Raw genomic sequence first — 15261 nt, forward strand, 5'->3', positions numbered from 1 at the left:
CTAGAGACTGCCAATAAGCACAATAATGAAAAATCTGGACAGAGAGAGGGAGAGAAGGAAAGCCCATCAAACATCCAGCTGTATTTACCTATCCTGTGAGGTTGCATGCCTTGCATGCACGCTGCACTCTGTCACATTTGAACCCTTTAATTAAATGTATAAAGCATCCTTTCGGCAGATCCAGATGAAGGAATAATTAATGCACGGTGACTGATTAAGGGTGCATTCACACTGGAGCTTTTGATGCAAGTCTGTTTGTTATCAGAGTTCCGTTTGTTTTGGTTGGTATAAAAGTACTCTTCAAAACTCGGATGCTAGTCACTCATGGTGGTTGACGATAGATTTCGTTGATTGCCCAAATGAATCAAGTGTAAAAACATCTTCTATGTAAGTCTGGATAGAACAGCCTGTGCTGACCGCTCACTGCGACAAGCTAATGTGTTCAGCCTGGGATGTGGTCGCCCCATGTGTTACGATCTGCAGACCTCTTAAAGAGGAAATGGCTGTGTTTTCACTTGCTGTTTGACATGTACTTGAGTGTGCTTGTGCTTGTATGTGTAAAATATGCTAGTACATTTGTCACGGTATTGCCTGTCCACTGGATTTAGGATAGGCCTACCATATGGTTACACTTTGACTCGGAGGTCAAATGTGACATGTTTCGGCAAAGATCTTTTTTGTTGCATGCTCATAAATCAGCTTAAATTCTAGGTCGTGAAGCAGTTTTTGACCTTTTAAGGGGAAATGCAGATTTATGAACACCATTTAAACATATTGTATCACTTGGTCTATGGTCAGCTAGAGGGTTTCCTTGGATAATGAAGTGAAGTTCAGGTTCAAACTCTGAATACTTGATTGTGCCAGGTAATGGGTTTTTTTAATAATAAATATTTATAACTGTTCTAACACATAGGCCTACTTGTAAACGTAGGCCTAAAACTCTGTGTGTGAACATGAAGAATTAAATATAGGTCATATGAAATTCATGACAATCCTGAAACTCATTGGAGGGATCCTAATCCATGCTAAAAAAAAAAAAAATAAAAAAAATAAATAAATAAACTTGCTTAAACTACAAACAGTTCATGCATTTTAATGCATTCATTGTCTTTTCAATGAGAATGCATTACATTGTTGTGCCTTTCGTATTTTTATTTTAAATTTTTTCAACTACTTAAATTAACTCTTCTGTTGTTTATGTGTTTGCAGAATGATGGATGACGTTCAGTTTGTTACAGTATCTCATGTGTCCAAGACGACTCTGACTCTGGGGCGAGGTTCCCCCAGCAAAGAGCCCCCTGTTTTTACCCTCCCGCCACGTAATACCCGCGTCTGCCAAGGGGGTATCGCACGCCTTGAAGGGAAGGTGAGAGAGATTCTTCATAGCCATCCTAGTCCGCCAGAAATTGATCCTCAGTAGTGTAATGAAGCAGACGTTATGTCTGCCAATGAATTTTATTCAGGACTCCCAACAATAATCTATTTTAGAAACTAGATCTATTCTAACACCTAGAGAGCTGCCTTGCTGTCTGCAGCACATATAGACAGCTGACAGTAGTCAATGGATGGTCCTATTTTTCTAAGAGTTTTCAAAAATATGCAACCTTTGTCTTTTGAAAAAGCCATCCTTCCTTGTCCTCAGCTGATAGCAGAGAAATATGAAATATTATGCAAGATTATATGATGAGTTTTTCTTTTGAAGATTCTTATCAGGCACACATCTGTGTTTCATTTCACTCTGACAGTGCATTGAGGACAGGAGGAGGTGCATTTGGACACTTCTTTGCTGTCTCAGACTGACACAGCAGGCAAATACAGGAAAAACTCCAATAAAAATATGTCTGTTAAAACTGTTTGCTGTACACTCTCAAAAATAAAGGTTCCAAAAGGGTGTTTTTGCACTGATGCCATTCACCTTTCAGTTAACATTTCCTAAAAGAACCATTTTGAAGAAGATTTTAGAAATCTAAAGAACCGTTTTTGGCTATAACGATATATTTAACTATTTCGACTATAACTTTTCTGCATTTGAAAGATTCCATGGATGTTTAAGGATCTTTATAGAATAGAACCACTGATGCCAATAAAGAACCTTTATTTTTAAAGGGGTAATCGGATGCAAAATTCACTTTTACATGTTGTTTGAACTGAACCACCCTATAATGATAAAAATCCACCCAGTGTTTGTTTTTTAAATCCTGATAAATGATAACCCCTTTCTCAGATCAAGCCAATCTCAGATTCTTGGATGTGCGACATCACACATACCCAGGCCGCTCCCATGCTTGTTGACTGACACTGGTGTTTTACCTTAGACCCGCCCTGACTGAACTATAGACAGTCCGCCATTGTTTCGACGCCGGAGCAGGTGTAGACAAGAATGTCTCCTAAGCAATTGAGGTGTTTTGTTGTTGGATGTAATAATGAACATAGGAGTCATCATTTACTCCAGACATCTGAGCTGCTGAAGATGCAGAGGATTACGTTAGTTTTTGAAGGGAATGTGCCCCCTGTACTAACAAAAGTAGGGGTGTGAATCTGCACTGGTTTCACGATACAATTCGATTACGAGTATCAGGATGCATCATGATTATATAAAATTATTTTTTGTGCATTTTTATCAAATTATATAAGCAGGCATCTTTTTAAAATTAATTATTAATTAATTATTGTTAAGAATTAAACAAAGTAATTATATCTTCAAAACATACAAGCAAATATAAAGTAATAAAGGGGGAAAAAGACAATTACAAGTGATAAACAAAAAGCACTTTCAGTATCTGAGAGTACTTTAAGTATTCGAAAGTTTACAGACAATCATATTTATGGGTTTTTCTTTTTTCCTCAGCATTATTGCCATTTGATTATTACTGATGAGATCATAGACAGTGGCAGCTTTAATAGGCTGCATTCACACTAATGCACAGATCTGTTTCTATATATCAGATGTTTTGTACTGTTCTGATAACTGACTGTTCACACATTAATTTTTAATCATAAAAGTATTTGCAAATGCAAGTGCGTTTAACTGCAGCCGTGAGCTTCAGGACAAACAAACACAAAAAGCGCACGTGAAAGTCTGTCATGAGTTCAGTGTAACTAATACATACTGCATTCCAAATAGCAGAAATGAAAGCATATCTAAAGTAAAACATTGAAATAACAGCGAGTGGAAGCACAGTCAAGCAATGCGCACGTGTCTCACAGCGCATATTCTGTGCATTAAAGCCCACTGTGATTGTCTCTAGGGCACACATGTGCCATGCTGGAAAAAGCCAAGCTCAGATTTAAAAATAGAGAGTGCATTTTTAATTCCTGCATGACAAGCGCGTATGCGAATGACGTCAGTATAGGCTATAATCGATTATGGTCTATTACTTCATCGATGCAGAATTATCCACATCCGCATTGCGATTCATCAATGCATTGATTAATTTCGACACCTCTAACCTAAATGTGTCTATGTTCACGCGAATCATTTGTGATCCAGCTTCACCTACAGAAGAAGTGAGTATAAGGGGTTTCCTAATAATCTGCTAGTTAGCAAGTGGCTAAATGTGGCTAAAGTAAACAGAACGGCTCGTCACCCCACGGAGGTGAGGGGCGGGGTGAACAGAGTGCATTAGCATTTAAAGGGAGATGCACAGAAATGGGTCGCTGTGAACATAGCTTTTTTGATATGGTAAAAAGGGTGTTGTTTTACACTACCATTGAGAAATTTTAACCAAAGTATGTTATAGACTTTTTATTAAGTCCCCAAATAATCATATTAACTTGTGGAAAATGGGCATCCGATGACCCCTTTAAGAGTGTTTGAGGCCAGAGAGAAGAAGAGAGTCTGAGGGAGTAAACATCACAATTTGTGCACTATTTGTGGTACAGACATGAATGATATCTCACATCATGCAGAGAGAGGACTTCACACTTGAATTAGCTAACCCTGAGTCATTGTAAACCCAGGATAAATGGAATACTGGGTTATCTTGCTTCACGTTTCACACTGCTCTTACTTTACCTGGGGTTACAGGGTAACCCAAGATATGTAAGCTGACGTCTCACATTGTACCTTCTTCTACCCCAGGTTTATGTTCGGATTTGTATATTTAGAGTGTCAGTGTCACTTACTGGACAATTGCAGCATGCATATTAAGTATTTGTTAAATTGAGTATTCAGAATTTTTTATTATAAAGACCCAGATATCCACCTTATTTTTCAATACAGAAGTGAGTTGTTTTCTGTGAATGTGCAAGACTTCCAGTTCATTAGCCGCTGTAGGGAAATAATGAGAAGAATAACAAAGTGCAGTAAACAGTAAAACTGTTTGCACTACAAACCAGTGTGTTTGTAATTAAGATAATACATTAAAGGGGTGGTTGATTGTAATTTCACTTTTTTAACGTTAGTTAGTGTGTAATGTTGCTGATTGAGCATAAACAATATCTGCAAAGTTACGATGCTGAAAGTTCAATGCAAACGGAGATATCGACTTTTTAAATTCTGGCAGTTTAATGCCTACAAAAACGGCACGAAGGTACTACAACGAGTTACTTCCCCGGTTCGTGACATCTTAAACCCAGAAATTTACATAAACCCCTCCCCCGGGAACATGCAACAAAGGGGCGAGGCCATGTTGCATTGCTTTAGAGGAAGAGTTGTTGCCATGCCGTCAAAACTAGGAGTGCATGAAAACATATAGCAATTCTAATGGATTCAGAAGTTTCAAAATCAATGTTCTAAAGCAGCGGTTCTTAATCCTGTCCCTCGCACCCCCTGCTCTGCACATGCTCTGCTTTGTATCTTTCTCTCTCTTTCGATCATCATCTCGTCAGCTCCAATAAACTGTTCCAAATTCCAGTTATACACTTTGTGTATAGACAGACAGCTATTTTTCACATAGCTATGAGAAGCGTTAAACATGGACGTGTGTGCGGTTGACTTGCTGTATTAAAGCTTTAATCAGGATAAAACCGTATATTAAAATCTAACAGAAGCAGTAGTATTTACAAATAACAGTGTATCTAAAAGTATGAGACAACAACAAACAAAAAAACAACAAACAAACAGGTTCTGCTAAATCCTCTTCACTAATATCCTCTGTGTCTCATTCGGGCTCAAATTGATAAGCAATATTGAAAACATAATTTTGTTTACAATTGATAAACAAAATGACACATTGTTTACAACACAACCGGAGCACATGCCACTGAGGTTAGGGGCATGACGTTTAGATGCACACTGGTGGTTTAGGCAATCACAACACACTGGACCAGCTAACCAATCTGAGCCCATTGCGTATTTATGAGGGAGGGGCTTCATAAAACCAGGAAATCATCATCGCGTTTATCAGAGAAGGGATAGAGAGCAGTTTAGAATAAAGGTAAATTATGTGAAAAATAATGTTTTTTGGGGGTTTTTTTTAACGAAACATTAACACATGTTAGACTGTACCCCATAAACACAATCAAGCCTAGAAAAAAAAACAGTCAACCACCCCTTTAATAAAAAAAAAATAATAATGTATGCCCAAGGTTCCTACCACTCCCTTCAGGGATCAGATAGTGAACTTGCAAGTGCTGCCCCTGTAGGAGGCAGACCCAGCCCTAGCTTTGCTCTGTCCTGTATGCACACTGCAACAGTACGTGGATAGAACTCAGAGCTTCAGGACCTCAGAACAGCTCTTTGTCTCTTACGGAGGACAGCAGAAGGGGAAGGCTGTCTCCAAGCAGAGGATGCCCCACTGGATAGTGGATGCCATCACCTTGGCCTATGAAGCACAAGGTGTGCCCTGCCCGCTCAGGTTGCGTGCTCACTCCACTAGGGGTGTCGCATTGTCCTGGGCGCTGGCTCGTGGTGCCTCGCTAGCAGACATCTGTAGAGCTGCGGGTTAGTCGACTCCCAACACGTTCGCTAGGTTTTATAGCCTAAGTGTCGAATCGGTTTCCTCCTGTGTTCTCACCTCAAACAGGTAGTGGCACTGAGAGGCCCGGCTCAGAGTCGGCTTGTGGTTTCCTTACGCCTAATTCTCCAGAGAGTTCCTTAACCAGGCAAACCCTGTCGAGTCCTCCAGCACTCCGGCGTCCGGACGTGGCGGAGCGTCTGGCGCCAGGCCTTTCAGCCAATGAATTGTTGAAATCTGGTGTGAATCTAGTGCCCATATGAGAGACCCTGTCGGGATCCCATATGTGTATTCCACAGTATGCTTTTTAGAGCCGTGTTTCCCCTGGCAGACCACTTTCTGCCATCTCTAATGATGCAACCTAAGCCATCTCAGAGACTTCCATGTGCAATAGGGCCCTACGGAGTTACTTCACATGTCTAAATGTCACTCAACCCCCTCTGGGAGAAGGTGACTCTGCGGAGTGCCTCTTCCAAGCGGAAGGGTACGCTTCCCAGTGTTATCCAAGTCCTACTGTTTGAGTTGCTCAAGGAACAACAGTAGTTGACCTCCTCTGTGTAGAGCCCGGTCCTACCGTCTGCCTTATAGGAAGGATCAGGAGGCCTACACGGGGCACTGGAAGGGGCAGCTCCTGTGGCACTTTGGTAGGGATCCCAATTTCGTCGGTCATCCGACGTGACTCGGAGTGACCAACTGAATGGGAACGTCTCAATTACGTATGTAACCCTCGTTCCCTGAAGGAGGGAATGGAGACATCACGTCCCGTCGCCACAGTCGCTGTACCACCGCTGAGCTGCTGCGTCACCGGCTCGGCTCCTCAGCGAAAGCATTAATTAATGTGGTGCACCTGTTGCCTCTTATACTCACGCTGTGATCAGCGGCAGCTGGATGCAATGTTCGCATGCCAATGTCCATTGGCTCGTTTAATTACACTCGAAGTTGATTGGTCTCTCTGGCAAGATCCCAATACGACGTGACGTCTCCGTTCCCTCCTTCAGGGTACATACCAGCAGCGGCTCGCCCATAGAGGGCGCTGGGGCGCCGACCTCCCTGCCAGTTTTTTATTTTTATTTATTTTTTTATTTAATAATAAGAAGTTTTTAATAATCTCTCATTTTGAAAAATTATCCGTGTTAATGACATGCTATTAATGTTTTTACTTTAGAATGTGTTTAGAACTCTCCAGAATGATATTTGCATTCACTTCATGCTGGTGTAGTAGTAGCAAATAGGCTGTCTTCCCTGGGCGCCAGTTCGCTCAGCCCTACAGTGCTGGAATTTAAGCCAATGGTTCCCCTGTTGCTACGCAAAAAAGTTTATATTTTGCCAATCATCGTCGTCGAATTTTATGGTTTGGGGGCGCTGAAAATATCGCCCCTAGTACCAAGATTAGAGCAGTGCACCTGCTGCGCGGGACATTTACCTCAGAGGAGTGCGAGTGCAGTATGGCAGCACCGGCGAGTAGCATTAATGTAAATAAAAAAAAAGAAAGAATTCTTAATTCAGATATTTTTGTTTAAAAACATTTTTTGTAAATTTTACTGATTTTAAATAGTTAACTTTTAAGGAATTAATTAGATTAATTATTACTCAATTCTAATTTGTTAAATGTATTTAATAATATTGCTTGTAATCTGTTGCCACAATTTTGAGTGAATATAGCGTATTCATTTTTATGCTGTCATTCTCTTACTCACTCAGTCTCTCTCTCTCACTCACAGTCACACACCACGTTTCACACACATTTGCCATTAAAATAGTGATCTCAATAGGAATGTAACTGTATGTTTGCTTTGCTTTTTTTGTTTCGAAGTTCTGAGCTGGATTACTGTGTTTCATACTAGTTAAAATGTTAAAATAATTTTTCTTCTCATACTTGGTGTTCTTCAAGAATGTTGTCCCACGCTTTCTTTGAGAGCCTTCTCTCTTTCTCTAGTATCAACACAGACTGTTATCCATTATCCAATTTGTCTACAGTGAACTTTAAAGATATGTAGTCTACAGTTGGGGATTGATTAAAGAACTAGATTGTTGTATTTCCTATAATAATTTATTGTTATGCGTTTGCACTTTTTCTATCTGGACACGGAGCATAATAAACATGCAACTTGTTAATTATCATTACCTGTGAAACTGTTGTTTTCTACATGGCAGTTCAAATAATATTGTCTTTTTAGACCATTGGTATTGACTGGTTTGAGTTATTTTATTGGTATAAGCAAGGGACATGAGTGGCCTAAAATGCACTAGAATGCAGGAAATCACATCTATGAAATTAAAATTTTTCTGGGGGAGGAGCCCCCAGACCCCACGCACAAACAGCCCCACCTAAAATATTTTTCACCAGCCGCCACTGGTACATACGTAACCGAGACATTCCCCGAGGGAACAAGACGGTGCTTTGGAGAACACTATGGGAACGCCCTCAGCGTAAATGCACTCTGAACCATGTGTGTAATCTGTCCACTGGATGAGCAAGAGGTCACGGGTAGGTGACATCAGAGATCAGGAAGCTTAAAAGCACGTGCGGTGGAACCGGGGTCAGGTTCTAGGAATGAAGCAAGTGCTCGCATAGATGCCAGAAATATGGCCTGGAGACGCAGCGTCTCGTTCCCTCGGGGAACTATGGTTACATACGTAACCTGGGACGTTCCCGTTCAGGAACTCGAGCTGCGTCGGAGAATGCTATGGTAACGAGATGCCCACGCCGCTAGACTTACAAATCCCTGCCTAGTGTGGATGGGCACAACTAGGGCGAGAGAACAGAAGAGTCAGGGATGTCCCGCATATCTAGGCCATAGAACCTGACAAAGGTTAGAGGCGTGGACCATCAGTGTTGCAGATGTTCTGCATAGGAACACCTGCCAAAAAGGCCTTGGAGGCCCCACACTTCGGGTCGAGTGAGCCTTGAACCCCAGAGGCGAGGGGAGATCAGAGGACTCGTAGGAAATGCAAATGGCATGTACAATCCACCGACTGAGGGTCTGCTTAGAAGCAGGCAGACCCCTCTTATGCTTCATTTCCACTGAGCGGTACGGTACAGTACAGTTCAGTACAGTATGATTCGGTACGGGTATCCCTGATCAGGCTTGCGTTTCCACTGCCAACAGTAACCTTTACTTGATAGGCGTGGTGTATGCCGGAAAGTAGCGATCGACAATAAAGCGCGACAATAAGCACAACTCTGCCTCTTTTATGTCAGTTTTTATGAACAATAATAGCCATTATAAAAGTACAAAGTATAAGAGGCTTATTTAAGAGGAAATAAAGACAAAAGCAAACAATTCACAGTCAAACGTTTGCTACAGTCAGCGCTGCAAGTTATACGGTAAAGTTCAAAATAAATATAAAGTTAAACTTTGTGCTCAGTCAAAACGATATGACCAGGAACAAATAATAGATTCATGAGACCATGAATGCCTGTTAAATATACACAAAACGAATTGATTCTCGTTTAATCACCACAGAGACATCAGAGCCAGCGGTAAATGTCAGAAGGACTGCATAAGCATAAGGCTGCTCGAGGCGGATACATGAGCACGGAGCACCCGGTGATCGCCTGGAGCTCTGAAATCGGCATAGCAAATTTTCAAATAGGCGCTATATCTTTATAAATAAACCGCAGATTTGAGTTTTAAACATCTACATTCTCGCCTGAAAAACTCTTAAAACTACATTTCATGGCAGAATAACAGTAATATTTTGATTTCATGGCAGAATAACAGTTATATTTTTAAAATTACGTGGGTTTTTGGGCAATGGCGTTTCACAAGTCCACAAGAACAGACAAGAACACATATTGAGAGACGGTTATTGTCTGTGTGAAAATATAAAAGTATAAAATACACTGTTATTTTTTTTTTGTGTGTTTGCACACTCTGATAATAAGCAGAACACAGCAGAGCGGAACGAGTGAAGGAGAAGCTTTATCCCCTTGTATCACGCACAAGTGACGATTCTGATAAACCAATCAACATCTGCAGTGAGTTTAGCTCAACCCTTTTGGTACCCTTTGCTGTGCTAGGTACCCCAACGAAAGGGTACCAAAAAAGTGGTATGGTTAGCTATTTTGGTACCATTCACAACTTCTGACAATGGAAACGGACATAATTGCGTACCGTACCGTACTGTGCTGAACTGTATCGCTCAGTGGAAACGAGCCATTAGGGGGACCATACCAGCAGTTGGTCCGCCCTTCTCCACAGGGCAGCTCTGCTCGCACCGGACACATACAGTTAACACTCTGGGGTCTAAGGAAGTTTTGACATGCCCTGACATTTGTGCTTTTTTTCAGTTGCTTATAAACATATAAATGGCTAAAGTCTAATAACACTGTAAACAGCACAAACTGGGCTACAATAATGTTATCAGCATTTATGTAAATGATTGTGTTTTTGAGAAAGCAACGTTTATGCGTAGTTAATGAAAAACTAAATTTTGAAGTCACTGAAATTAGGCCATAAAACATTTGTTCACAAGACTTTTAAGAACGGGATCTTGTAGTCTAGAGTTGTTGCTTCAAAAGGAAGTGAAAATCATCTTGTTTACTTGCTCACAGAAAACAATATATTGATTAAAATGTTCTAAGTAATTTTTTGAGTAGAAAGGGTCTATGCGAGAAGGCGTCAATCTTCATATTCACACCTAAGAAGACAAAGGCCCGCATAATGAGCTTCATAATGAGCCATTCAGTCAGGTATGTGACTGAGAGGGAAGAGTTACAAGAAAGAATGTGAGGGCAAAATAAATGTATATATTGTTTTATTTGTAGTTTATTTAGAATATATTTAGCTATCACACAAAATAACTTGAGATTCACTTGTGAGTGCAGTTAAACTAAAGTTTATTGGGAACAATCAAAGCTGACTTTTTAACATCATTACTCCAGTCAAATGATCCTTCAGAAATCATTCTAATATTCTGATTTGCTGCTCAAAATAACATTTATTATTATTGTTATTATTATTATTATTATGAAAAGAGCTGAGAAGAATTTTTCAGTTTATTTTATTTGGGGATGTCTTCAAAGTGAGATGGCGATCAGAGATCTCCTCAATAGGCTAAAAAGGAGGCCTACAGAGAGCTTGTAACACCACAGCCAGATCCCACGGGGGGACACGGGATCGCACTCGAGGCCTCAGCGCACCGCGGAGGAGACGTGTAAATCGGGAGTGTCTACCCACTGAATGGCCACCAAGAGGGGTGTGGTAGGCCCAAAAAGCCGCTACGTAGACCTTCAAGGTGGAGTGGGTTAACCCTGTGGAAAAACGAGCCTGCAAGAACTCTTGCAGGCTCCGCAAGAGCACTGTACCAATCGGGCAGTTAACTGGGTCAAGCTGGCGGTCTCCGCACCATGAAGTGAAGAGTCTCCACTTCAGGGCATACAGTTTCCTCGTAGGTAAAACAGCATGCTAAACAAGTTTTCCAAAAAAGTTTGCTCTAGCTAGTAAACACCTTCAAACTACCATTTGATTTGTGGCAATAACATAACAGGTAGCTATGCTATCGGGCTCCGCCTTCTCCAACGTAGAGATCTTTGGTTTACTTCTTCTGTTCAGTCCATGGAGACACGAGTAAAAACGTGAACACATTGGAGAGCTTTTTTGTAGTAATATTTGAAGTTGTAATTCTAGCACTGACACTTTCATGTTGAATACTGTAAAGCTTAAAATTGGAAAAGATTCTTGCTTTAAAGTGTTATTGTACGAAGTGCTATTTAAATAAATTCTACATGTTGTGACTTGACTGGAGTGTTGAATTGCAGAGCTGATACAAATGTGTCCCCATCACTATGATCAGATGCTTTCTTGACTGCTGTTTTCTCGCCGCATTTTTATTCATTGTTTATTTTGTTATTAAAAAGAAAGCCTGCAACACATATTTCTGCTCAGATATTTTGAACTTCTTTCTACTCATAAACAAAGAACTAAAAACAACATTGAGTATGTCAGAAAAGCTTCCTTTATTTGTAACTAATCAAACTATTTTTATGGGAAAAAAGCTATTTTGAAGCAACACTGCAGTTTGCTTTGGTTGCCTCAGGTTCTTTGATGTCAGGTTGGTGTGTCAGAACCTTAAAACACTCACAACACTTTAGCAAACAGCCACAGCACATACCACTCACATTTTCCTCAGAGAATATAAAAAGTGAGTTGTCTTTCTTATTTAGTGTAATTTATTGACATGCAGAATATCAGACATTCCATTTAAGGTCACACAGTTTTGAGTTTCTGAGACTGTTTGCTACCTGTAGTACTTCCATATGGCATGGGGGTTTTCTGCAAGTATAACTCAGAATTACTCCTCGAGCATTAAGTGTTCTAGCAGACACAGGAAAGCCCTGAGCACAGGTACAGCTGCTGGATTGGAGTGAATTTGTTAAGGCTGTCAGTGGAAAGTCTGGCAGGATCTCCTCTATCTTCATGTATTAGCACTTTGGCAGAATTTACATCCATTTTTACACAGACGGTGTCTGTTTTTGCTCTTAGCTAACATTCCTAGGCTGAGAACAACACCTAAAAACAACACACAGGATCCAGCTTTACAACATAACTTTAATTCACAGCACTTTCTTAATTTAGTTTCAGCTGTTGTCTGGAGTCAATTTTTTTCATTTGAACATGCAGCAGCTTAAAGCTGCAACAAAAATAATATTAATTTCAATATTAATTAGGTTATAATAATAATAAATGATGATAAATACACATCTGTTCCCCTCATCTACATTGTCTGCATCAGGAAGTGATGCTTGTGGAAGTTTGAAACAAGTCATTTTTGCAGCTTAATTTAAAAAAATGCTGTTTTCGGACTGGTGGGGCGTTTTGAGTTCTGGGCTCATATGTATTCAATTTCTCAGAAATGCTCCTAAGAATAGACTTCAGCTTTGACTGAAATAGAGCCCTGCACGGGCCTCAAATTTAGGCCCTAGCCCGGCCCTGGCCCGAGACGCTCAGGCCCTAGCCCGGCCCACGTCCGACAGCTTATCAGAATTACCGGCCCGAGTCCGACCCGAGCCCGTCTTTTTTCCCCCTTCTAGTTTATATGACGTGGAAATTAGCCCGAAGCCCGGCCCTAGAGGCGTAAAAAAGTCGGGGCCCGGGCCGAAATGCAGGACTCTAGACTGAAATGTCAAAAAATTCTTAGTAAAAAGTAAGACTTTTCTAACAGTAGGAGACTATTATAAAGAAGCTAAAAGCAACTTTCAATAAAGTCTATGACTGATTCTTAAGTGTTGACTGAGGTGACACGTAAGTGCTGTGAACTTAGGAGTACAATGATGTCAATCCAAAATGGCCGCCCTCAACCTCTTAAACAACCAATAGTGATCCTGCTCATGTGAAGTCACAGTAGCACAACACCAATCATTTAATGTAACTATTACAAAATCATTTAATTGAGAAACTGAATTTTATTTCTATTTTTTAATGCTTTGCACTGAGCAAAATTATCACAAATTATTACTGTTTCCTTGAAATTGTTTTCTATTGGTATGTCTCCTCGTTTACAACTGGAGCAATGATGTGAACATGAGTTCCATTAATCATGGCTCCAACACTCTCTCTAGGAAAGCCCACAATCCTCATAAAATGGCTTGTTTTTTCAGCATGGTTTGATGGTCAGCTGTGGACCATATAGTTGTGGACAAAAGTGATGTCCGGCCTAAGAAATTTGACATCGTCACCCTTAATAAAAAATAAAAAAATTGTGTTAAAGATTTTGTAAGCATATTGCCTAGAGTCAATTGTTTTATTTGTTATAATAATGCAATGAAACATGCCAAATTGTGTGGTCATATTTTTTGGGCATGCTATCATACAAAGAAATTATGAACACATGCAAAAACAAGAGAGGACCAACGCAATATTAATAACTGATTATGTTGTAGCCATAGTCAGTGTTACCAATTTAGTGATTTTGTCCCTAGATTTAGTGGCTTCCTCAACCGTTTTGAGACATTTTCCAAAAGTCAAGCAACAAAATCAATTTCTTAGACAAACCATGTCTAGATTCCGAGACTCTTCCACCAATCTATATTTATAATATTATAGATCAGTGAACTCGCCATTATGACGTAATCTAGCAACATTCAGTGACTGTTTTTGCTACTTTCTGGTCAACTGGTCAATGTTTTTTCCCTTCATATTTTTTTTTCATATTTTGATGGTTTAAGTGAAATAGGGTCATAAAAAATCCCTACAAACATCACTTTTGGCCATTGTTGTGATTGGTGGGGTTAGTGCCACAATATGTTAGACCCTGCTTACTGTGTCATCACTGGTGCATTTTTCCAATTTTCCAGCCAAACAAAATGTAATCACATCTGCAGTTAGAGCATTGATTTGTATAGTGAAATAAGTTATTACATTTCATACTTTGTCAGTTAAAAAAAAAAAAAAAAAAAAAAAACTATCATAACGATCAAGTTTGTATCGTTTTATCAACTCCATATCATCATATACTGTAACTCCAATATGTCATATCTTCATTGGAAAGAGTTTGTGTCCTCCTCTTTGCTGCCATCTTGTTATTCCTAACTAGGTTAGGAGACCTCTCCAGCTCTCTTAAATAATTTAGGAGCTGAGACCTAGTCTTAACACTTAGGAAACTTTATGAATCACTCTTATTCTTAAGTCTAGGAATGACAGAAAAATTACATCATTCTTAGAATTTTGACACACTTAAGACTAAAATTTTATTCTGAGCGGCTTTATACATGGCCACTGATCATTTTTATTCAGATGAAATGAAACTAATTTACAATTAACTCTTTTATTTCAAAAGATGAATGACAAATTCCTCATATTAAAGGGCTCAATGTGACTTCTCGTGTTGTGGTCTGTTCTAGCAGTTCTGTGAGACTGCAGAAAGAGCACAAACAGGGATTAAAATACCTTTGTCTTGTGACTCCTAGTTTCCTGTTGTACTCCTGTTTTTTTCGGGGCACTGAGAGGTGAAGTCAGCATCAAAATTTACACTGACACATGGTTTCATTGCAGTATTTTACAAAAAGGGGGGTTGGAGTTTTGATAAATAATTATTTGGTTTGTTGATCTAAATAATAATAATAATAATAAAAATCTCATCCACATGGTTTTTGTCCCTTTATTGAGAGTCCAGTAAACTGCAACTTACAAGATCCAAAAAGGTAAATAAATGAGTCCATACTGTATGGATCAAGCAGTTTAATCTTAAAAAAGATCACTTTATATATTTAGGCTTTTGTTTATCATCTAAACAATGATCAACACATAAATGATCTGTTCACCATATAAAGCTATCGTATATCTCTACACAAGACTTGATTAAACATCTTGATTGATATGAATTCATTTGACAAAATTTGTATGACCTTTTTGGAGTCAAG

At 39.7% G+C, this 15261-nt stretch overlaps 1 protein-coding gene across 1 annotated transcript in view; it reads left to right on the forward strand.

The window, feature by feature from the left end:
* The window catches only part of LOC306877221 (myosin light chain kinase, smooth muscle-like), a 98691-nt gene that overhangs the window by 24201 nt on the left and 59229 nt on the right, over positions 1 to 15261 (forward strand). The window contains exon 2 of the mRNA XM_079428851.1: positions 1210 to 1366. Coding sequence (XP_079284977.1) covers positions 1211 to 1366 — 156 coding nt within the window. The 5' untranslated portion in view covers position 1210. The remainder of the gene's footprint in view (positions 1 to 1209; positions 1367 to 15261) is intronic.

This window comes from Barbus barbus (assembly GCF_936440315.1).
Source record: "Barbus barbus genome assembly, chromosome: 11".
Lineage (NCBI taxonomy): Eukaryota > Metazoa > Chordata > Actinopteri > Cypriniformes > Cyprinidae > Barbus > Barbus barbus.